General features: G+C 42.8%; 1 protein-coding gene across 9 annotated transcripts in view; it reads left to right on the forward strand.

Moving 5' to 3' along the window:
- Positions 1 to 25,976, forward strand: part of ssx2ipa (synovial sarcoma, X breakpoint 2 interacting protein a) — a 72,330-nt gene that overhangs the window by 13,544 nt on the left and 32,810 nt on the right. For 7 of the 9 annotated variants that reach the window (XR_010975466.1, XM_068036610.1, XM_068036609.1 and 4 more), the window contains exons 2-3: positions 4,329 to 4,399; positions 22,780 to 22,917. Coding sequence is in view for 8 of the 9 variants with exons in the window: in XM_068036610.1 (XP_067892711.1) it covers positions 22,869 to 22,917 (49 nt within the window). In the remaining variant the exon portion in view is untranslated. Of the gene's footprint in view, positions 1 to 4,328; positions 4,405 to 22,779; positions 22,918 to 25,976 lie in introns of all 9 variants that reach the window. The other 2 variants (XM_068036604.1, XM_068036608.1) reach the window with 2 other exon arrangements.

Below are 25,976 nucleotides of genomic sequence, written 5' to 3' on the forward strand. Positions count from 1 at the left end.
CTTATCTCTGATGACAACTCTTCTATCCAGGTTGAGAGTTGTTGCAGTGATGACAGATGCCTCTTAAGTTTCATCCTAGTGGGTGGTGAGAGCACAGAATGATTTTGACGCTTTGTATTGAGCTACCTATCTGGATGTTCTTTGCAAGAACACCGCTATTAATATAAATTGCTTAAAGACTTTGAGTTTTTTTTTAAATATAATTTTCAGTTGGAAACAACAGATTAGAATTTTTAAAAATTCACTGAATCCTTTAAATAGATCGGCCTGAACATTATATAGTGAACAACCCCTTATGTGTTTGCACAAGGGACTTAAGTGCACGGCAAATATTAGGTTTAATTTCCATCTTGCTGTTTTGTGTATAATCATTTTCGTTGTCTTCAGGGAAATTATACTTTTTTTATAAACTGTTGTCCTTAAGTTATCATTTTGTAGTTCTAATTTCCTGTAAATTGTTCTGAAGGTGCTTCTGTTTTTTAAATTTTTGAGGAATTCATAGTCAAACTGAAGAAATATTAGACCAGTTTTTTTTCCAAGAAAGCCATCAAGAGGACATTGAATAGACTTGTTTGACAACATCATTAACTGGTTGTCATGTGACTCAAGTTTAAAAATAGAACAGAAACCCTGGTAACTGGGGAAGAAGTATGCAGAGAAGTGACAGGTGCGAAGGTTGATTTTCTGTTTCTGGCTTCACTTTTTGAATTGTTTAGAGTCAGGAATGAACTGTTTAAAAGGGGTTGGAATTTTTTTTTAAACTGAAGGACAGAAATCCAGCTCAGCCCAGACTGTTTCATCTTGTTAAAAAGCCTGCAGGAGAGCCGAGAACTTCCAAGGAGAGGCGGGAACACCGCAACCCAGCTCTGCTTTCCAGCACCCCTCTCAAAGACGCCTGAGATGTTCATTGTGTCAACTCATTTCGTTCCATGTCTTTGAAGAAAAGCCAGCTAAATTAATTCTCAACGCTGCCTGAAAATAACTTCTAAAAGATCCTGATCTGTCTACATGTACGCTGAGGTCAGACTGCATTCTAGTTTTGGAATGCCACATATGTCATCTGTTTCTTCAAGAATGAGCAAGTATTCAGCCCAGTAGAATTTTTTTGTCTGTAGTAGAGCTCTTAAAAACAAAAATCCTTTTATTTTTCTGGTTAACCACTATGCGAGTGTGAGGGGGCTAAGGTAAAAAGGGAACTTTTAATATTTCAATCTGTGTTTATGCTTTACTTCATTAATGGTTAAGACTTGTTCATAATCTGGAACCACAGAAAAATTACATCACAGAAGGAGGCCATTCAGCCCATTGTGTCCGTGCCGGCCGAAATAACTAGCCGCCCAATCTAATGCCACCTTCCAGCACTTGGTCTATAGCCTTGCAGGTTACAGCACTTCAGGTGCATGTCCAGGTACCTTTTTAAATGAGTTGAGGGTTTCTGCCTCCACCACCATTCCTGGCAGTGATTTTGTTTATTAAAGAAACCAGGTTAGTGTGTTTTTCTGGGATAAAAATCATCTACGATTGTATCGGTAAGAGGGAAAAATTTTAAATATATGTTGTGGCCTGTGAAGAAGTGGAACTCGAATAAACAATGCACTCCTCTCTCCTCGGTTGTAACAAAATGTTATGTCGTGAAGAGGAGATACCTTCATACCTTGTCTAATTTTGATCATGAAGGTTAACATCATGGAACCTTTATTTTAGTTTGCCTAAGTTATTTAATACTTTCTATTATAACCAAGTATTCCATTAAAATATTCCTTTAAAAATGAGAATTGTGTGTATATAGCAGGGCCACGGGGAAAGAGCCAGAGAGTGGGACTAATTAGATAGGTCTTTCAGAAAGCTGGCACAGACACAGTAGTAGATTCTATGATTCTAGTATTGATGTGTTTCCCTGTGTCCAATCTCCTCCAGCCCTACAACCCTCCCAGGTGTCTGCACTCCTCTAATTCTGGCCTCTTGAGCATCCCCGATGTTAATGTCTTCACTATTGGTGGCCATACCTTCAGCTCCTAGACCCTAAGCTCTGGAATTCCTTCCCTAAACCTCTGCACTTCGCTGTCTTCTCTTAAGGGATTCTTTCAAACCTACCTCTTTAACTAATCTTTTGGGGTATTTTCCCTAATCCCTCCTTTTGTGGCTCAGGGTCATTTTGTTTTATAACACCTATGAAGTGCTTGGGACATTTTGTTACATTAGAACAAAGAACAAAGCACAGGAACAGGCCCTTCAGCCCTCCAAGCCTGCGCCGATCCAGATCCTCTATCTAAACATGTTGCCTATTTTCTAAAGGTCTGTATCTCTTTGCTTCCTGCCATTCATGTATCTGTCTAGATACATCTTAAAAGACGCTATTGTGCCCGCGTCTACCACCTCCGCTGGCAACGCGTTCCAGGCACCCACCACCCTCTGCGTAAAGAACTTTCCACGCATATCCCCCCTAAACTTTTCCCCTCTCACTTTGAACTCATGACCCCTAGTAATTGAATCCCCCACTCTGGGGGGAAAAAGCTTCTTGCTATCCACCCTGTCTATACCTCTCATGATTTTGTACACCTCAATCAGGTCCCCCCTCAACCTCCGTCTTTCTAATGAAAATAATCCTAATCTACTCAACCGTCCTCCATACCAGGCAACATCCTGGTGAACCTCCCCTGCACCCTCTCCAAACCTATGTAAATACAAGTTGTTTTACTAATGTTTGAAACTCAAGCTTTATATCATGTATGACTGTACTCTCTGTCCATAACACTGTATCTTCATGCATGTCGGTTCATTTTCATGTTGAATAAACGAGCTTAAGCCTTCAGCTTATGTAACAAAATAATATGGTCCCTCACATCAAATTGTGCCTGTTGATCTAGAATACAATTTAAACCTATGGAAAAATTGTATTATACTGAGGTCAAAATGCAATAGTACAATATGTACATCTTTGCTGGCCAGCTTCACTCAGATTGTGGGATCAGGCAATGGTCTGAGGGATAAGCAGAAAATTATGTAGAGTGGGGTGTAAGGAGAAGACTTTATATTAAAATAAAGGGGTTTTACAGGCTTGATCTACTTCAATTTTCCATGACTGACCTTCCAACTCTTAATCTGCAGCTTTAGGGAAAGAACACCTAAAGGTATTTTGCATGCTGATCTTCATTTATCCATTTTTAATAAAGAAAAGAAAAAATTGAACATTAAAAGTTGTCATCTCCCTATCCCTGCCCTCAAAAGGCTGCATAATATCTTGGAATGTTATTAATTGTAGGTTACAGGCCATTGACGAAACATAGTCCACGTGTTCACAACAAAACTCAACTCTGGAAAAGAATACGCAACTTAACGTATACTGTTAATGCAGAGATTAATATAAGTAAATAGCTTTGGAAAATTCTAGATTACAATTTATGTACGTGCATCATAGGCATTCTATTTAAAATGGAAGAAAATTTAGTGAGAGTGTGTGTTTGCGCATTAACGTGAGTTTTCTGTGAATTTGTCCAGCATTTTGAAGCCATTGTCACTGTCAGCACTGGTTGGGTGCAGGCAGTGTTCTAGCATTGGTAGACCAGCCATCTGTACAGAGGATTACTAAACCAAATAAGTAGATGCCGTAAGCCGATTTAAAGCATTTATATTGGAGCTTCGTTATTCAAATAGAAAATTTAGCTACAGTGTATAGTTTTGGCAATGGAGCTCCTATAGTATAACCAATACTTGTAGGGGGATTCCACAGTATGTCATTTTTATTTTACTAATTTAAACATTGTACAATATCTTGTATTTTAAATACAGTTTTCAAAAGTATGGGTTTGAAATGCTGTTGAGACTGGATTATTGCAATGTAAGTATAATGATTTCTGAGAAACTGTTCGGTAGCAGATACAAATGAATCTAGATACTATAGCATGGTATTGCTGAATTTGGAATTCATTGGATGATTGCTCCCAGTGAGGTTAAAAAGTACTGAAGTGTGCTATATTCTTTATCCTGATGGCTTTGAAGAAATTCTTGTAGTGCCAGATATGTTTCCACTTGTGTAGTTAAGCAGTCACTATCAGTCTAAAAGGAAAATGTTTGCACAAATGCAAGGACAAAGGTTAATCCAACAGACTTGGAGAGCTATAATAAGCAACAAAGGGATATAAAAAAAGTAATGGGTGCAAAAGGGAATTTGGGGGAAAAAATTCAATGGATCTGACAGCTTACAGCGAAAGTTTTTATAAATATATTGAGAATATGATAAGTGGGCCTATTAAAGACTGATGCAACTATAATGGTTAATATGAAAATTGCAGACTTGTAAAATGAGTATTTTGTATCTATTTTCACAGTGGAGGAAGAAGACAAAATACCAACAGTACAAAAGAACCAAAATATAAGTCAAAAGGAGGAAGAGAAATAGGTGAGGTAATTCCAGATGCTTTGTCATAATTTTCCAAAGCTCTTTAGATTCAAGAATTGTGCCTTTTTTGATTGGAAAATTATATCGTCACTCCACGATTTAAAAAGGGAGGGAAAGGAGAAACCTGATGACTGAAGAGCTGTAAGATTTCAGTAACTTCTCCACAATTGCTCTAAACATGATTTAAGTGCATGATCATGCCTAACTAATCTAGTTACATTTTTTTTGAGGAAGTCACAAGCATACTGGTTAGGACAGTGTCTATGGATGTTGCCTCTATGGACTTCCATAATGCATTTGATAAGGTTCTGGACAAGAAACTATTATCAAAAAAAGTGCACAAACATTTAGGTAGTTTTGTGACTTTGGTCAATAATTGAAAGGTAGGAGACAGTAAGTCGGATTAAAGGGTTCACTTTCTGGGTTTGTGGGATGTGACGAGAAATGTTCTGGGGCCTCTGCTTTTCACCATCTATTAATGACTTGGATGAAGGAAAAAAAGAGTTATAGTCCAAGTTTTAAAATGAATGAGGTAATGTAAACTAAAGTGTACCGTTCTAAAGGGGATGCAGGAACTTGTACTGCAGAACTAACTGCACACTTAGCCAAGCTGTCCAGTACAGCTATAACACTGGCAGCTACCTGACCATGTAGAAAATTGTCTAGGCATATCCTGTCCACAATAAGAGGACAAACCCAATCCAGCCAATTCCCATCCTGTCTACTCTCAGCAAAGTGATGGAAAGTGTCATCGACAGTGCTATCAAGCAGTACATACTCAGCAACAAGGTGATCATAGATGCTCAGTTTGGGTGTGCCAGGGCTGCTCAGCTCCAGACCTCATTATAGCCTTGGTCCAAACGTGAACAAAAGAGCTGAATTCCAGAGGTGAGAGTGACAGCCCTTGACATAAAGGCAGCATTTTACAGAGTGTGGCATCAAGGAGGCCTAGCAAAATTGAAGTCAGTAGGAATCAAGGGGAAATCTCTCTACTAGTTGGAGTCATACCTGGCACAAAGGAAGATGGTTGTGGTTATCGGAGGCCAATCATCTCAGCCCCAGGACGTCACTGCAGGAGATTCTTAGGGTAGTGTCCTAAGCCCAGCCATATTCAGCTGCTTCGTCAATGACCTTCCCTCCATCATAAGGTCAGAAGTGAGGATGTTCACTAATTCAGTCCCATTTGTATCTCCTGAGATAGTGAAGCATTCCGTGCCCGCATACAGCAAGATCTTGACAACATTCAGGCTTGGGCAGTTAGGGATGGGCGATAAATGATGGCCTTTCCAGCGATGCATATATCCCATGAATGAATTTTTTTAAAAAAAGGAGCAGGGAGACCTGGGATTATATGTGCACAAATCGTTGAAGGTAGCAGGGTAGGTTGAGAAAGTGGTTAATATGGGATCCTGGGCTTTATAAATCAAGGCATAGAGTACAAAAGCAAGGAAGTTACAATCAATCTTTGTAAAAACACTGGTTCAGCCTTAATGGGACGATTGTGTCAAATCAAATTGTACTGTACCTTAGGAAGGATGGGAAGGTGTTAGGCTGCAAAAATGATTCATGAGAATGGTTCCAGGGTTGAGGGACTTCAGTTATGAGGGTAGATTGGAGAAACCAGGGTGGTTCTCCCTCGAGAAAAGACGGTTGAGAGGATATTTGATAGAAGTGTTCAAAATCATGAAAGGGTCTAGACAGAGTATATAGGGAGAAACTGTTCCCTTTGGCAGAGGGGATGAGAGCCAGAGGATGCAGATTTAAGTGATTGGCAAAAGAACCAGAGGTGACATGAGGAGAAACTTTTACACAGCAAATGGTTTGGATTTAGAGTGCACTGCCTGAGAGAGGGGTGGTGGCAGATTCAATTGTGGCTTTCAAAAGGGAATTGGATAAGCACCTGATGATGCAAGGGGGTGGTGGGGGAGTGGGGCTAGCTGAATTGCAGAGAGCTGGCGCAAACTTGACGGGCGGAATGGCTGCCTTCTGTGTTGTAACCATTCTCTGATGCTAAGTTAGGCACAGTAATTTGTGTGGATGGGAGGAGGAAGTTACAAAGGTACATGGCAAACTTGAGTGGGCAAAGCTGTGACAGATGGAGTTCAATGTGGGGAAGTTTGAGGTTATCCACTTTGGATCTGCGAAAGACGAATAGTTTCTTAATGGTGAGAGTCCAGGAACTGTGGTGGAGCAAAGAGATTTAGGTTTCCATGTTCCGACCAGGTGAGGGAGCGGTCTCGGGCTCCCCTCTTGCCTCTTTCCTGGTTTGGCCGCAACAGGGTTTATCTTTTAAAACACAGTGATTTTAGCTTACCACCTCAGTGAGCTGCGCTCTCATTACAATTGCAAATGAACCAATCAGACAGGTTTTCTGAAACTTACATCTTTCTTGTTTAAATCTATTAGTCTTATCACTCTAACTTGGTTAAAATTACTAAAAACGCGACACAACCATGCACGCATGCAGACGAGAGGCGCACATGCACTGATAGAGGGGAAGAAAGAACTGGGGGAATTGAAGTAGGGTTTGTAATAAATGGAATACAGATATGGTTCTTAATGTCCTTGTGGTAGTGTCCTTGATTGAAGTGACGGTCTTGGAGTCCTCGCTGGGGCCAGGTGGGCAATTTCAGGCTTTCTTCTCTGGTGCCAGAAGGCCGAAGAGGGACTTTGTCTGTAGTCTTGAAGTTTGTTGCCACTGTGGGTTCCCTGGGACTTGGCCGGAGAGACTTTTCTTCTGCCAGTCTAGTTGCAGCCTGTTTCCTTTCTGTGAGGCACAATTCAAAAAGCCCCCGTCTTACCAGCAGGTAGTTCATGCGACCATCTCTTTGTTTGAAATAGTAACTTCATGGAGGGCTGTTGGATGTCAGAGCTTTCCAGACATACTCTGGGGGATGGAGTTTTGGCTCTTGCAAAGTCAAAGGCTGTCGATGCCTTTTGATCATCACTGTTGACAAAACCCATCTTGCTGATTGAATCAGCGAGCACTCCCATTGACTCTCCAACTGTCTTAGCTAGTCCTTGTCTTCTCAGAATGCAAATGTGCAACCATGTTTTCAGCTGGTCAGTACTGCTTTTTTAAACAAGTTATTTGCAATGTTCAGTAAAAAAAAGTTTCAAGCAGTGTCCCATATGACTAAATTATGTTTCCATTTGACAGGTGTGATTTCTGTCACAATGCACAGATCACTAAAACTTAGTGTGATTTGAGCTGGAGGGGAGGATTGTAGAATAGTGCAGGCATTAATTAAGGGGGAGGAGTGAGAATGGGAAACAGTGCCATGTGGGCCAGGGAATTGATAAAAAAAAACAATTGAAAGGGTCTGAAAACTGCCAATGTAAATGTGGATTATGAAGAGAAAGGATATGTTCATTATTGCTGACATGCAGATAAGTATAAGCACACATATAAACACAATCCTATTTAATGTATGGCCACACAAGTGTGCAATTTCTCCGCAAGAAATTTAAAAATCACCGTAGTGTCACTTTTAAACAAAAAAGTGTTTAGTGAGTTTTTGTTTTACAGGTTAGTGTGCTATGAAGTATTATCCTGCAGATTGTTGCAGAACTATGAATACCTCTTCTCTGGTAGAAGATAACAAGCTTTTCAGTGCATTTTAACTGCTCCTATTTAATAGCTATTACAGGAAGGGTCTTGCTATTGTGGTAGAAACAGCAAGTTATAATGGCACTTTTAATGTAATAAAACATTCCAAGACACTTCATAGAGTTATAAAGTGAAATTTGATGCCAAGCTACCTCAAGTATTAGGGCAGATGGTCAAAAACTTTTCAGACTATCTTTAAAGCTATCTTGAAGCAAGTGTGGTATAGAGTTTGAAAGGATTAAGGAGGGAATTCCAGAGTTTAGAGCCCAGGCAGCTGAAGGCATGGCCACCAGTGGTGGAGCAGTTAAAATTGGGGACGCTCAAGAGGTCAGAATTAGAGCAGTGCAGAGATTTTATTTATTTAGAGATACAACACTGAAACAGGCCCTTTGGCCCACCGAGTCTGTGCTGCCCAAGAACCACCCGTTTATACTAACCCTACAGTAATCCCATATTCCCTACCACCTACCTACACTAGGGGCACTTTATAATGGCCAATTTACCCATCACCTGCAAGTCTTTGGCGGTGGGAGGAAACCGGAGCACCTGGCGAAAACCCACGCGGTCACAGGGAGAACTTGCAAACTCCACACAGGCAGTACCCAGAATTGAACCTGGGTCCCTGGAGCTGTGAGGCTGCGGTGCTAACCACTGCCGCCCTGGGAGATCTGGGAGGGTTGTAGGGCTGGAGAATATTAGAGATAGGGAGGGGTGATACCACAGAGGGATTTGAAATCGAGGATGAGAATTTTGAAATCAAAGTGGTGTTTAACCAGGAGCCTGTGTAGGGTGGTGGGTGAACAACATCCAGGCTTGGGCTGATAACTGGCATGTAACATTCACGCCACACAAGTGCCAGGTGTTGCGACTGACTGCTCCAGTCAAAGCCCCCAATCAAAATATACAATTCTGTTTGTGGTGGGAGAAATGCACTGATAATTCAATCTTGTCGCTCCACAGATCGCTTAACATATCATTTAAAACTTTACAAATTAAAGACCCAGCCAAATTGTACCATCTATTAACCCCTGACTGAGGCTAACCAAACCAGGTGTCTTTAAATTATCAAATTAACTCTTTAATTAGAAGAACTAAATTCTTAAACACTATGAAGATATAAACAACATTTAAAATAGAAAAAAATTAGAGTCCTTTTAAATTTACAGTCCAATGTTGCTCGAAGTCCTCACAATCATCTGATGCGGTGAAAAAAGGTTCTTCCACAGTAGAACTGTCCGTAGTCAAATTCAGCAGTAGGTGATGCTTTCCTTCTCCAGCGAATTTCAACAATTAACGACTTGCAAACGCTTTCAGTAGAATCAATCTGACTTTAGAGTTTTTTTTAGGGAAAAAGGATTGTCACAGTCTAATTTCCCTTTCTTCAATTTAAATTACCAGAGATCTCTGTTTTGGCTTGATTTTTTTTTAGAATTTTGAGATAATAATTAAACAGACTAAAAATCCTATTCCTTCAGTTTAAATGTCTGAGAGCTCTTTTTTTCAGATGACAACACCAGCTGTGTGTTTTTGTATCCTCTGTCTGTGTTCTGTTAGAACAAACTGTCTTCAACTAAAAAGCCAGTTCAAAATTGAATTGTAACAAATGTATCGCTCAATACTCAGTCCCAGTGGCTGTATCTATGGTAACGAGAATGTACCCTTTGAATCGCAGTCTCCAAATGCTGTTTCTAAGGCAATGACAATGCACTTTCCTATAACTCCTGAGGCTTGCTGGTTCTTAAAGCAATACTGATCCTTTGCAAGCCTTAAAGGCAAACCGCATATTCCTGGAAGAAAAACTACAGGACCATGACGCAGGCAATGACCATCTCAGACAAGAGAGAATCTAACCATCTCCCCTTGGTGCTCAGTGGCATTACCATTGCTGAATCCCCCACTGTTAACATCCTGGGGGTTAACATTGACCAGAAGCAGAACTGGACCAGCCACATAAATACCGTGGCTACAAGAGCAGGTCAGGGGCTGGGAATTCTGCGTCAATTAACTCCTCTTCTGACTCCCCAATGCCTGTCCATCGTCTACAAGGCACAAGTCAAGAGTGTGATGTAATACTGTCCACTTGCCTGGATGGGTGTAGCTCCAACAACACAAGAAGCTTGACACCATCCAGAACAAAGCAGCCCGCTTGATTGGCACCCCATCCACCACCTTCAACATTCACTGTCTTCACCACCGATGCACAGTGGCAGCAAAGTGTACCATCTACAAGATGCACTGGAGCAACTCGCCAAGGCTCCTTCAACAGCACCTTCCAAATCTTTGACCCCTACCACCTAGATGGACAAGGGCAGCAGATGCTTGGAACACCGCCATCTGCAAGTTTCCCTCTAAGCTGCACACCATCCTGACCTGGAACTATATCACTGTTCCTTCACTGTCACTGGGTCAAAATCCTGGAACTCCCTTCCTAACAGCACTGTGGGTGTACCTACACCACATGAACTGCAGCGGTTCAAGAAGGCAGCTCACCAGCACCTTCTCGAGGGCAATTGGGGATGGGTAATAAATGCTGGCCTAGCTAGCGATGCTCATATCCCATGAATGAATAATTAAAAAATACAGGACTTGGCGAGAGTAAGGAAACATGTAGCAAATTTTTGGAGGACCTCGTGATTTTATCCATAGTCTTATCAGCCTTACGAGTAATCCTTTCCCTGGATTCAAGTCTGGCGAGACCCATGACCCCTCTGGCCTTGCAAACAACCAGCTCCATCTAAGTTCTTGAACGTGTTGTCACCCTAGCCAAAGTCGCAAGCGATGTGTGAATGTGGTGTTTATCCGTGCTTGTTCGTCTTTTACCTCTGCAGCCTTTGACATGGTTGACCACCTGTAAACACCTCTTCTCTGTTTGGAGCTTTATGGGACGGATCTCACTTGGTTCCACACTTAACTATCCAATCATAGCCAAAGCATCTCCAGCAGTGCTGTCCCTGTGCTGTTATTTCTAGAGTAGCCTAAAGATATGACCTTGGCCCTCCTTTCCCTTATCGACATGCTGCTGTTACAACCAAGGTGGGAGGGGTGCACTGTCTTTTCTAGTTCCACGTCTCCACAGGTCACAATATATGTTTAAATGTTTACCCAGTTACTGATATGGTAAATCATATACTCTACTGTTTATCCCAGAATAAAACACGCCAACCAGGTTTCTTTAATAAATAACAAAATTATCAGTTTATTATAAAACAAGATTTATCGAGTAATGAAGCAAAGCATTAACACACCGATTGAAATATGAACGTTCCTTTTTTTATCATCACTTGTCTCTCTCTGTCTCTCACACACACCAGCCTGGTGTCCAAGTACACGTAGATGGGTCACTGGGATCGTTTCTGGAGCGGTTGTTTTCAGGCGGCGTCGAGAATTAATCTGGCAGATTTTTCCAGCTTCTCAGGATAAATGCAGCATCAGGGATTTTAGCTCTTGCATGTACTGAACTCTCTGGGCTTTTCAGAGAAGCGAAGAAAGAGATGAGCTGGGTGTTTCTCTCTTGGCAGGCTAATCTCCAACTGCCTTCAAACACCACCCACACCCCAACTGAACAAAAACAGTAACTCAGAAGGGAAACCAACTTCTAACCCTCATAAATTAACATGTCACTTCTCTGTAAACATCTCCCCCCAAGTCACCAAGGTTTCCGTCGTTTATTGAGCTTAAGGCATGTGATTTCCAGTTAAGGTTGTTTTCAAACAAGACCTCTGTGACCCTTGGGAAAAAAAAAACACACATCCATGGAATCTTTTCAGTTTTAAAACAAGTCCTCAAAAAATTAAAAAATGGAAGTACTTTCCTTACACTGCCCTTTGCGATATCGTCGGCAAGCAACACGTGAAGCCCATCATGTCTAGTTTAATTCCCTTCCAGTTAAATATTTGAAAGGACTGAATCTGTTGACTTTAGCCCCTGCTACAAAATCCATATTCGTCAGAATGTTGTAATGCTCAAATACCATAATCTGTGCTTTCAGTGCTTTAAAAAAAAATTGTGGTACCGTTTACTGTAGCTCTAATTCAAATATGTGACCATGTACTGTTTACTTAGGCAAAGATCAAGGTATGTGCTATGGCTTTTGACAGAAGAAAAATTGACTCGTGTGTTAAATCCTGGCTAAACTTTGATCATGAAATTCATTATTGCCATTAGGTTCTGTCTGTATTTTTTTTCTCAGTAATATTTGGTATTTGGTCATAATTTCCTTGATTTTTCCCTGATTAAGGACTCGTGGCTTAAGGCGAGGTGGAACACCGAATTATGCAGGATTTTGTTCAATAATTCTTGGCCAAATTAAACTCTCCCACTTTTCTCCTCAATAGCCTGTTTTTGTTTTAATTGTTGTTCCAACATACTAAAATAAATATAGTCCTTTACTTCTTCGTCAAAAGATGTGTTAATGCAGTGCTCCTGCTTTTACTTGGCAATCATTTTCAGCACCCTCTTTCCCTCTCTTCTCCACCACCCCCCCCCCCCCCCCCTCGCCCGCCCCCCACCCTAGCCAATGCTCAAAAAGCCCAATGAATGTTATTCCAAACAAACTGGTAGAAATGGATGTTATGAACTTAATGAATATTATGGACTTGTATGAGGAATATATGAGTATCTGGAGTGTTATTTTTAAGTAAGGTTTATTAATAGTGGTAAAGTTTGATTATTTTTTCATGTAATGTGGGCATCACTGGCAATGCCAGCATTTGTTGCTCATGCCTAATTGCCCTTGACAACTGAGTGGCTTGCTGGGCTGTTTCAGAGGGTGGTTTTAATGAGAGTCTGGAGTCACATGTAGGTCAGACCAGATAAGGATGGCAGGTTTCCTTCCCTAAAGGACATTAACAAACCAGATGGATTTTTATGACAATCGATTTCATGGCACCATTACTGAGACTAGCTTTCAATTCCAAATTTTTATTAAATTTGAATTCCACCAGCTGCCATGGTGGGACTTGAACCAGTCCCAGGGCATTATCCTGGGCCTCTGTGGCTAGTTCAGTGACAATAAAACTATGCCACCGCCTCCTCGTTAGTTTCACTATTGGGAGGTTTATTAATAGTGGTAAAGTTCATTAGTATTTTAGTATTGGTGAGGTTTATTAGCACATGGCAGAGTAAGCTTTATTTCAGGAGAAAGGTTTATTAACTAATAGAAGAATGGCAGGACTGCTTCAATTTTAGAGTGCCCATCCTGCGCTATATGGGAACTCTAGGATGCTTCCCTTGCCCTGGATAACCATATGTGTAGGAATTGTCGTCAGTTGCAGCAGCTACAGCTCTGGGATTTAGAACCTGAGCACCAGTTGGGATCACTGCATCCGTGAGCTTGAGAGCTTTGTGGATAGCACGTTTATAGATGTGGTCACCCCGCAGCTTAAGAATATACAGGGAGAGAGAGAATGGGTGATAAACAGACAGTCAAGAAGAAACAGGCAGGTAGTGCAGGAGTACCTTGAGTGTATTCCACTCTCCATCCAGAATTCAGATCTGAATACTCATGAGAGTGATAGTTCATCTGGGGAGTGCAGCCAGAGCCAAGTCCCTGGCACCACAGGTGGCACAGCTGTACAGGGGGGCACGAAAGATTGGAAGCGCAATAGTGATAGGTGATTCGATAGTTTGGGGAATAGATAGGCATTTCTGTGGCTGCAGACGTGAATCCAGGATGGTGTGGCCTCCCTATTGCCAGGGTCAAGGATGTCACTGAAGGGCTGCAGAGCACCCTGAGGGGGGAGAGTGAATGGCCAGAGTCGTGGTCCACATTGCTACGAACAACATAGGCAGGAAGAGAGATGGGGTCTTCCAGTCAGAAATTAGGGAGCTAGGTAGGAAATTAGCAAGCAGGACCTCAAAAATAACAATCTCCAGATTACTCCCAGTACCACGCACAAGAAATAGGAGGATAAAGTGGATGAATGTGTGGCTGCAAAGATGGTGCAGGAGGGATGGCTTTGGATTCTTCGGACAATGGGACCGTCTCTGGGGGAGATGCCACCTGTGCAGGCCGGGTGGGTTGCAACTAAATAGAGCCAAAACTAAGTTCCTTGTAGGGCAATTTGCTGGTACTGTTGGGGAGGTTTTAACCTAACTTGACCAGCAGTGTGGGAACCAGGAAGTAATATTAAAAAAAACGCTAAGGTGCACAGAATGCTAGGAGAGATAACACTAGAGTGGGGAATAGTAAGTTATTAGGATCATAGGAAATAGGAGCAGGAGTAGGCCTTTCAGCCCATTGAGCCTATTCAAACAGATCATGGCTGATCATCTACCTCTATGCCATTTTTCTCCACTATCTCCATATCCCTTGATGCCATTAGTATCCAGAAATCCTTTTGATTTCTGTCTTGAACATGCTCAATGATTGAGATTCCACAGCCTTCTGGGGTAGAGAATTCCACAGATTCACCACCTTCTGAGTAAAGAAATTCCTCCTCATCTGTCTTAAATGACCTGTCCCTTATTCTGAGACTGTGTCCCCAGTTCTAGACTCATCAGGCATAGGAAATTAGGTGGGGGAAGAGTAAGGGAAAAAGCAATAAAGTCTAAATCTGGGTTACTTTGCATCTTTGTGAATGCAAAGTGTGGTAAATAAGATTGGTGAGTTACAGTCACAGATTGCCATGTGGAAATATGATGTGGCTATAACAAAGACCTGGCTCGAGAAGCCGCGACTATATATTCCTGGATACAAAGTGTTCAGGAAAGAAAAGGGGGAGGGGTGGCAGTATTGATTTAAAGAGAGCATTGCAGTGCTGGAGAGAGAGTTTGTCCCAGAGGGGCCAAAAACAACATCTATTTGGCCAGAGCTAAGGAACAAAAAAAGGTGCAATTACATTGCTTGGTGTAGTCTATAGGCCACTGACTAGTGGGGAAGATGTGGAGGAACAAATATGCAAGGAAATGTAAGAGCTGAAGTTAGATTGGGGACTTTAATTATCCGAATATAGACCATGCTAGTAGTAGTGTAAAGGACAGAGAGGAGAAAGAGTCCCTAGAGTGTCTTGAGGAAAATTTTTCTCCAGTATGTTTCCAGTCCAACGAGAAAGGCAGCACTGCTGGACCTGGTTCTTGAGAATGAGGTGGGCCAAGTGCATCAAGCGTCAGTAGGCGACCATTTAGGGCACAGCGATCATTGTATCATAAGGTTTAGTCTGACTATGCAAAAGGACTAAGAATAATTAACTGGGAGAAAGCAAATTTCAGTGGGGTAAGATTGGATCTGGGCCAGATAAATTGAAATAAAAGGTTGGCAGGAGAAACAGTGCCTGAACAATGGACTACCTTCAAAGAAGAGAGATTTCCGGCACAGTCAAGGTATATTCCCACGAAAGGGAAAGGTAGGACTAACAAAGCAAGAGCTCCCTAGATGTTAAACAAGATAGAGATTAAGATAAAGAATAAGAAATGTGCTTCTGGCGGATGACAGGTAGGTAATAAAATGGAGAATCAGGATGAATATAGAAGGTTCAGAGGGGAAGTGAAAAAGCAAATAAGAGCAGCAAAGAGCAAGCATGAAGAGACTGGCAGCTAACAAAAGGGAGTCCCAAGGTTTTCTATAGGCATATAAATAGTACAAGGTAAAAGGTGGAGTAGAGCCAATTAGGGACCTAAAAGGGGATTCATGCAGCACTGCAGGAGGCATAGCTGAGGTATTACATGCATGCTTTGCATCTGTCTTTACCAAGGAAGAAGATGCATCCCAGATCATGGTGAAAGAAGAGGTAATTAATGCACAAGAAGGATTTAAAATTGGTAGAGGTATTGGATAGGCTGTCTGTACTTCAAGTTGATAAGTCACCAGGACCGAATGAGATGCATTCAAAGATACTGAGGGAAGTGAGCGTGGAAATTATGGAGGCACAGGCCATAATTTTCCAGTCTTCCTTAGACTCGGGGGTGGTGCCAGAGGGCTGAAACATTACAAATGTTGCACCCTTATTCAAAAAAGGATGTAAAGATAAGCCCAGCAAATACAGGCCAGTCATTTTAACTTCGGTGGTGGAGAAACTTCTAGAAACAATAATTTGGGTCAAAATTATTAAGTCACTTGGACAGATGTGGGTTAATTATGGAAAGCCAGCACTGATTTAAGGGAAAATCAAGTTTAACTAATTTGCTGGGGCCTTTGAAGAGGTAACAGCGAGGGTTGATGAGGGTAGTGTTACTGATGTGGTGTACATGGACTTCCAAAAGACATTTGATGCAGTGTCGCACAAAAGGGACAGTAGCAACATGGATATAAAATTGGCTGAGTGATGGAAAACAGAGTAGTGGTTAATAGATGTTTTTTGGACTGGAGGAAATTTTGTAGTGGAGTTCCCCAGGGGTGAGTGTTGGGACTCTTGCACTTGTGTATATATTAATGACCTAGACCTTGATGTACAGGGCACTATTTCAAAGTTTGCGAATGATAAAAAATTTGGAAGCATTGTTAACTGTGAGGAAGATAGTGTGAAACTTCAAAAGGACATTAGTAAGTTGGTGGAATGGGTGGACAAGCGGTAGATGCAGTTCAATACAGAAATGTGCAGTGATTCATTTTGGTAGTAAGAACATGGAAACACAATATAAAGGTACAACTCTAAAGGAGGTGCAGGAGCAGAGAGACATGGTTGTATATGTGCATAAGTCATTGAAGATGGCAGGGCAGGTTGAGAGCGTGGTTAATAAAGCATGTAATATCCTAGACTTTATAAATAGAGGTGATGATACTAAGTAGCTTTGGTGGACATCCAAACTTTTCTAGTAGTCTGAAGAGACCACGTCTGCTGACTAGGACAAAGGCTTTGGTGAGATCAATGAAAGCAATGTGGAGGGGTATCTGTTGTTCGCGGCATTTCTCCTGTATCTGACGAAGGGAGAACAGCATGTCAACGGTCGATCTCTCTGCACGAAAGCCACACTGTGCCTCAGGGTAGACGCGCTCGGCCAGCTTCTGGAGCCTGTTTCGAGCGACTCGAGCAATGACTTTCCCCACTATGCTGAGCAGGGAGATTCCACGGTAGTTGTTGCAGTCACCGCGTTCACCTTTGTTTTTATAGAGCGTGATGATATTGGCATCGCGCATGTCCTGAGGTACTGCTCCCTCGCCCCAGCACAGGCATAGCAGTTCATGTAGTGCTGAGAGTATAGCAGGCTTGGCACTCTTGATTATTTCAGGGGTAATGCTGTCCTTCCCAGGGGCTTTTCCGCTGGCTAGAAAATCAATGGCATCACTGAGTTCCGATTTTGTTGGCTGTATGTCCAGCTCATCCATGACTGGTAGAGGCTGGGCTGCATTGAGGGCGGTCTCAGTGACCACATTCTCCCTGGAGTACAGTTCCAGGTAGTGCTCAACCCAGCGGTCCATTTGTTTGCGTTGGTCAGTGATTATGTCCCCTGATTTAGATTTGAGGGGGGCGATCTTCTTGATGGTTGGCCCAAGAGCTCTCTTAATGCCATCATACATTCCTCTGATGTTTCCGGTGTCTGAGGCCAGCTGAATATGACTGCATAGGTGTTGCCAGTAGTCGTTTGCGCAGCGCCTGGCTGTTCTTTGTGCAGTGCTTCTGGCTGCTTTAAGTGCTACGGATGTTAAATCGCTGGGGGCTTTCTTGTAGTTCAACAGTGCAATGCGCTTAGCGGCTATGACAGGTTCCAGCTCTTCATTTTGAGATTGAAACCAGTCTGCATTTCTCTTCGCACTTTTGCCGTAGGTAGTCAAAGCTGACTCATAGATGGTGTCTCTGATGTGGACCCACTTGGTCTCAGCATCCCCTGTGGGAGTGTTTTGATGGGCTGTTATAAGTGAATTTAGAAATTTTTGTAACAGCTGTGGATGAGAAATTCTGCTCGTGTTGATGCACGGGTGGCCCTTCTGCTTGGAATGATGCAACTTCTTTGGTCTGAGTCTAACCTTGCTGCACACCAGGGAGTGGTCGGTGTCGCAGTCCGCACTGTGGAAGCTGCGTGTGATTTGAACACTGTTTAAGGCAGCTCGCCTTGTGACAATGAGGTCTAGCTGGTGCCAACGACGTGATCTTGGGTGCCTCCATGAAACCTGATGACAGGGTTTAGTGTGAAAGAACGAGTTGGTGATGCAGAGGTTATGATAGGTACACAACTCAAGCAGACTCTGCCCGTTCTCATTCATCCTTCCAACGCCGTAGCGCCCAAGGCAGGAGGGCCATGAGTCATGGTCGGCCCCAACCCTGGCATTAAAGTCCCCCAGCAGGAATAGGTGTTCGGTGTTGGGGATGCTGCTAATGATATGGAGTTTCTCGTAGAACTGATCTTTAGCTTCAGGTGGGGAGCAGAGTGTTGGAGCATAGATGCTGAGTAGGTGTACTGGACCAGAGGTGAGCAGTCGGATGGACAGTATGCGTTCCGAGCCATTTGAGGGAGGCTCTATCATGGTGAGCAAGGAGTTTCTGATGGCGAAGCCCACTCCATGCTGTCTTGGTTCTTCAGGATCCCTGCCCTGGCAGAAGAAGGTGTAGTCTTGCTCTGCTTGCCCATCTAAGAGCGAAGTCCAAAGTACGGAAAGTCCTCATCAGGGAACTCCTCTTTGCTGACGATGCTGCTTTAACATCTCACACTGAGGAGTGCCTGCAGAGTCTCATCGACAGGTTTGCGGCTGCCTGCAATGAATTTGGCCTAACCATCAGCCTCAAGAAAACGAACATCATGGGGCAGGACGTCAGAAATGCTCCATCCATCAATATTGGCGACCACGCTCTGGAAGTGGTTCAAGAGTTCACCTACCTAGGCTCAACTATCACCAGTAACCTGTCTCTCAATGCAGAAATCAACAAGCGCATGGGAAAGGCTTCCACTGCTATGTCCAGATTGGCCAAGAGAGTGTGGGAAAATGGCACACTGACACGGAACACAAAATCCGAGTGTATCAAGCCTGTGTCCTCAGTACCTTGCTCTATGGCAGCGAGGCCTGGACAAGGTATGTCAGCCAAGAGCGACGTCTCAATTCATTCCATCTTCGCTGCCTCCGGAGAATACTTGGCATCAGGTGGCAGGACCGTATCTCCAACACAGAAGTCCTCGAGGCGGCCAACATCCCCAGCTTATACACACTACTGAGTAAGCGGCGCTTGAGATGGCTTGGCCATGTGAGCCGCATGGAAGATGGCAGGATCCCCAAAGACACATTGTACAGCGAGCTCGCCATTGGTATCAGACCCATCGGCCGCCCATGTCTCTGCTTTAAAGATGTCTGCAAACGCGACATGAAGTCCTGTGACATTGATCACAAGTCGTGGGAGTCAGTTGCCAGCGTTCGCCAGAGCTGGCGGGCAGCCATAAAGGCGGGGCTCAAGTGTGGCGAGTCGAAGAGACTTAGCAGTTGGCAGGAAAAAAGACAGAGGCGCAAGGGGAGAGCCAACTGTGTAACAGCCCCAACAAACAAATTTTTCTGCAGCACCTGTGGAAGAGCCTGTCACTCTAGAATTTGCCTTTATAGCCACTCCAGGCGCTGCTGCACACACCACTGACCACCTCCAGGCGCTTACCCATTGTCCCTCGAGATAAGGAGGCCAAAGAGATAGATGAATAGGGGTATAGAGTACAAGAGCAAGGAGGTTATGTTAAACTTGTATAAAACACAAGTTCGGCCTGAACTAGAGTATTGTGGAAAGATGTGAAGGCGTTGGAGAGAGTGCAGAAAAGGTTCATGAGAATGGTTTCAGGGATGAGGAACTTCATTTACAAAGATAGATTGGAGAAGTTGGGACTCTTCCTTGGAGAAGAGAAGGGTGAGAGGAGATTTGATAGAGATATTCAAAATCATGAGGGGTCTATACAGAATAGAAAGGAGAAAAATTGTTCCCACTCAGGAAAGGATCAAAAATGAGAGTGCCCAGATTTAAGGTAGTTGGCAAAAGAAGCAATGGTGACATGAGGAAAAAGCTTTTTCACGCACCGAGTGGTTAGGATTTGAAATGCACTGCCAGAGTGTGTGGTGGAGGCAGGTTTAATTGAGGCATTCAAAAGGAATTAGATAGTTATCTGAAAAGGAAGAATGTGCAGGGTTAGAAGGCAAGGAAATGGCATTAAGTAAATTTCTCGCTCCGAACCACTGCAGACACAGGCTGAATGGCCTCCTTCTGTGCTGTAATGATTGTGATAAAATGGCTGTGTCAAGAACGAGCATTGGTTGCTTCTATTAACAAAAATCTAGGCCTGCCAATGTAGACTGATTCCATTGTGTCAATTTAACATAGAGGTCAGCTTGCTAACTGCAGAGTATACAGGCTGCATGCATTTGCAATTTGGGATTATCAAACATCAAGAAGGAATCTGAAGCTAAATATTCATGAACTAGCTAGCAGGGTTTACTGGCTGTACATTACCATATTTTGTAATTACTTCAGTAATCTTGTGCAATAGAAATGTGTCCTTCTCGCAATGTGTTTATTTCTGCAGATTCCCTTTTTCTGTTGTGATTTGAAACTTTCCGAAATCGAACAGAGATGGCACCGATTTGTGTGCCAAGAAACAATCTCATCTATGTACCAAGCAACAAACTCCTCCTACTCACTGAGATAAGTTTGAGTCATCAGGTTCACCCCCTCTGGCATTATGAGATTGGAGCAGTGACTCTCTGCCTTGGACAGCCTGTCGTCCTCACTAACCCTCTGCCCTCCCCCTACTGTGTCTCTGTAACCTCCTACAGCCCTCCTATCTACACTCCTTCAATTCTGACCTCTTGTGCATCACTGATTTTAATTGCTGTACCTTGGCAGCTGTGACTTTAGCTGCCAAGACCCTAAGCTCTGGAATTCCCTCCCTAAACCTCTCCACCTCCTCTTTTAAGATTCTCCTTAAAACTGGCCTCTTTCACTGAGTTTTTGGTGACCTGTCCTGATATTTCCTTGTGTAGCTTAATGTCAGATTTCATATAACAATGCTCTTGTGAAATACCTTGGGGCATTTTACTACTTTAAAGAGTTATAGAATTACAAGTTGTTGTTATGCATGTGGATTTTTAGAAGTGTTTGAAAAGATGCTATATTAGAGGTTTGTTGGTTAAAATTAAGTTACAAGGATTAGAGGTAATGTGGCACCATGGATAGGAAGTTGGTTAAAAAACAGAAAATTGAGAGAAGGGATTACTGAATATGTTTTGGACTGGAGGGATATGAACAGTGGTTTCCATTAAGTGGTTGTTGGGACCTCTTCTATATATAGACAATCTAGACTATCAAAATTTGTAGGCGATACAAAAATAGAGTGTTTTGCTAACAGTGAAGAGCACGAAGTGACCTCAAGAAGATAGACAAATTAGCAATAAAAGCAAAATACTGCAGATGCTTAGTAAATTGGGAAGATAGATGCCTAGTGAAAATTAACACACCGAAATGTGAGGAGATACATTCTAAGAGGATGAATAAGGAAAGGAAATGTGAGGTAATGCATTTTGGAAGATCTAATGCAGGTGGGAAGTATACAGTAAATGGCAGAACCCTTAGGAGTATTGACAGGCAGAGAGATCTGGGCGTACAGGTCCACAGGTTACTGACAGTGGATAAGGTCTTCAAGAAGGCATACGGCATGCTTGCCTTCATCGGTCGGGGCATAGAGTATAAAAATTGGCAAGTCATGCTGCAGCTGCACAGAACTTTAGTTAGGCCACACTTAGAATATTGCGTGCAATTCTGGTCGCCACACTACCAGAAGGACGTGGAGACTTTGGAGAGGGTACAGAAGAGGTTTACCAGGATGTTGCCTGGTCTGGAGGGCATTAGCTATGAGGAGAGGTTGGATAAGCTTGGATTGTTTTCACTGGAACGACGGAGGTGGAGGGGCGACATGATCAAGGTTTACAAAGTTATGAGCAGCTTGGACAGAGTGGATAGTCAGAAGCTTTTTCCCAGGGTGGAGGAGTCAGTTACTAGGGGACGTAGGTTTAAGCTGAGAGGGGCAAAGTTTAGAGAGAATGTGCAAGGCAAGTTCTTTACACAGAGGGTGGTGAGTGCCTGGAACTTGCTGCCGGGGGAGGTGGTGGAAGCAGGTACGATAGCGACGTTTAAGAGGCATCTTGACAAATACATGAATAGGATGGGAATAGAGGGATACGGTCCCCGGAAGTGCCGAAGATTTTAGTTTAGGCAGGCATCAAGATCGGCGCAGGCTTGGAGGGCCGAATGGCCTGTTCCTGTTCTTTGTTTGTTATATATTGTTCAAAAGATATTGCATTTCCATGTAGGGAAAATACAACATATCCTACTTTTTTTTTATTTGTGATTTATTTTTGTGAGCTGTTGGTTTGAACTTTTTTGTTCGTTTGTTTTGGGTGTTGTACAAAGCTTCTGCTGCTTACTGAAGTCAAAGAACTCCGTATGTGGTCTAGAAGAAGGCCTTGTATCGCAGAGCACCTGACAAAAGTGTTCATAATCCCCAAGGGCTTGTCTTCTAGCAAAACAACTCCTTTCCACTTCACCCAAACCAAACCAATCAGTGGTGAAAATTACAAATGCTGATCTTACGTGACTAACGATTGAAGACAACAATTAACCTTCTTACTCTGCCACTCCCAAAAGGGAAAAATGGTGCCTGAAAAATGTGCAGTACTTTATGCATATGCTGTCATGTAGTGAAAAAGCTGTAGTGTAATAGCTGCTGTATTTATTTGACAATCATTTTTACCCCCTTCAAAAAAGTGTTCCAAAGTCGGTAAGTTTAATCTTGGTAATGACATTGCATTGCTGATGTAATCTGTCTCTGATTTAAAAAAAAAAGTTAATTTTAAAATGTTGCTTTCTATTTTTAGGTGTTGCCTGCATTGGGTTATTTTACATCAGTCAGTTGTATGTGTTACAGCTGAACTGGTTGTGCAGTTAATCTGGCTGCTTGCTTGCTATGGGAGATCGGAGAGCTATAAACATGCCAGAAGCAGAGCAATCACCAGGTATGTGGACAATATTTTTAAGTGTTTAAATTGGTCACTAATACAAAGCAATAGCATTGCGTGGCTTGACTAATTTCAATGCCTGTGTGCTTTTGTTGGTATTTTATAATTGAGAAGGGATGTGCCTTTCTTCTTCTGTGGCATATGTACTTTCAGTAAATCACTGCTGCTGTTAGCAGCCCATTTCACACTATGGAAGTACAGCTAAATATCTGATATTTTGCATTTTGAGCCTTGTGTGCATCTACCTATTAATCTACCTGCCTATCACCTTTGATAATTTCATCAATCAAAAATTTTAGTTAGTAAATTGAATTGAATGCAAACTAAAAGCTGACGGAGGTTGAGCTGGTTTTGTACAAGCCTCTTCCTCAAAGCACTTTCCCCTTGTGCCCCCCAATCCCTCAAACATGGAGTACAGTATTATATGGTAAGCTGAACTGTTTCCTGTCCTAAAGTACACTTCCTTGTGACAAAGCCAACTGAATTTGCTGCGATGAAATTAGCATGGTGGAATGCATCTTGTACCATGCACCTGTAGGGGGATAAAAGGCTTCTGTTACTTTTACAATAAATAGATTACTTCCTGATGCATCATCAGGTAGGACAAGTCAGTAGTAAAGCTGACAGTAAGTACCAAATCCATTGGTAATCTGCCTGTTGCTGAATTCTAAAGGAGCAGTGTTGCATCTTATTTATGCTGACATCTTGGCTCAAATATTCAAATCAAAATAAATTAATTGTGCTTGACTCTATTATAGAGAATGCATGCATTCAATCACTTCAGAAAAACTCTCCTCATTAACACAGATTGGAGTCAGTCTTTCTTACCTTAATTCTTTCTCGCTTCAGAAACGAGTCCAGTTATTTCTTCAACCTGTTTAGGTTGAAATCCTCAAAGGAATTCCATGATTTGTTCACTCTTCTTATTCGGGTTTAAAAAAAAGTTAGTCAACATAATATTTTAGGAAACTGTTCAAAGTTATTATGTTTATTTAGGAGAGGTGGTGGTGTAGTAATGCCACTGAACTAGCAATCCAGAAGCCCCAGGATAAAGCCCGTGGAACATGGGTTCAGATCCGACCATGGCAATTGGTGGAATTTAAATTCAATTAATTAATATAAATTTGGAATTGAAAGCTAGTCTCAGTAATGGTGCCATGAAACTATCTTCGATTGTCATAAAACCTATCTGGTTCACTAATGTCCTTTAGGGAAGGAAATCTGCCATCCTTACTTGGTCTGGCCTACTTGTGACTCCAGACTCTCAGCAATGTGGTTGACTCTTAAATGCCCTAGCAAGTCACTCTGTTGTTAAGGGCAATTCGGGATGGGCAACAAATGCCGGCCTTGCCAGTGACGCCCACATCCCATGAAATAATGGAAAAAAAATTTTCGCTTGATTTTAATGTGAACTTGCTTAATATTATATATCAAAGAGGGTAATGTATGCTTAGAGGCACAGGGCAAGGCTAGAATACTTAATGAGTACTTTGTATTGGTGTTTACAAAGGACGAGGAATCTGACTACATATTAGCGGAGAGAATAGAGGCAATTGATGGGGTAAAAAATTGGAAGGGAGGAGGTTCGGGAACAGCTGGCTATGCTTGGGGTAGATAAGTCACCTGGTCCGGATGGTTGCATTTTTAAAAATCATTCATGGGATGTGGGTGTCGCTGGCTAGGCCACTATTTATTGCCCATCCCTAATTGCTGTTGAGAAGGTGGTGCTGTGCTGCCCTCTTGAACTGCTGCAGTCCATGTGGGGTAGGTATACCCACAGTGCTGTTAGGAAGGGAGTTCCAGGATTTTGACCCAGCGAAACTTGAACGAATGTAGTTCCAAGTCACGATGTTGTGTGGCTTGGAGGGAAACTTGCAGGTGGTGGTGTTCCCATGCATTTGCTGCCCTTGTCCTTCTGGGTGGTAGAGGTCGCGGGTTTGGAAGGTGCTGTCGAAGGAGCCTTGGTGCGTTGCTGTAGTGCATCTTGGAGATTGTACACATTGCTGCCACTGTGCATCGGCGGTGGAGGGAATGAACGTTTTTGTTTGTAGATGGGGTGACAATCAAGTGGGCTGCTTTGTCCTGGATGGTGTCGAGCTTCTTGAGTGTTGTTGGAGCTGCACCCATCCGAGCAAGTGGAGAATATTCCATCACACTCCTAACTTATGCTTTGTTGCTGGTGGACAGGCTTTGAGGAGTCAGGAGGTGAGTTACTCGCTGCAAGATTCCTAGCCTCTGACCTCCTCTTGTAGCCAAGGTATTTATATGACTAGTCCAGTTCAGTTTCTGGTAACTCCCAGGATGTTGATGGTGGGGGAATCTGTGATCATAATGCCATTGTATGTTAAGGGGAGATGGTTAGTTTCTCTGATCTCTTATTGGAGATGGTCATTGCCCGGCACGTAAGTGGCAAATAACATTTGTGCCACACATCAGTCCCAGCCTGGATATTGTGCAGGTCTTGCTGCATTTTTACACTGACTGCTTCAGTATATGAGGAGATGCAAATGGTGCTGAACATTGTGCAATCATCAGCAAACATCCCCACTTCTGACCTTATGATTGAAGGAAGGTCATTGATGAAGCAGCTGACGATGGTTGGGCCTCAGACACTACCCTGCAGTGATGTCCTGGAGCTGAGATGATTGACCTCCAACAACCACAACCATCTTCATTTGCACTAGGTGTGACTCCAACCAGCGGAGAGTTTACCCCCAATTCCCATTGACTCCAGTTTTGTTAGGGCTCCTTGATGCTACACTCGGTCAAATGCTGTCTTGTTATCAAGGACAGTCACTCTCACCTCACCAGTTCAGCTCTTTTTTTTGGTCCACATTTGAACCAAGGCTGTAATGAGGTTAGGAGCTGAGTTGCCCAGACGGAACCTAAACTGAGTGTCACTAAGCAGATTATTGCTAAGCAAGTGCCACTTGATGGCAGTGTGGATGACACCTTCCATCACTTTACTGATGATTGAGAGTAGACTGATAGGGCAGTACTTGTCCAGGTTGGACTTGTCCTGCTTTTTGTGTACAGGGCGTACCTGGGCAATTTTC

This window comes from Heterodontus francisci, chromosome 8 (genome assembly GCF_036365525.1).
Source record: "Heterodontus francisci isolate sHetFra1 chromosome 8, sHetFra1.hap1, whole genome shotgun sequence".
Taxonomy (NCBI): Eukaryota; Metazoa; Chordata; class Chondrichthyes; order Heterodontiformes; family Heterodontidae; genus Heterodontus; species Heterodontus francisci.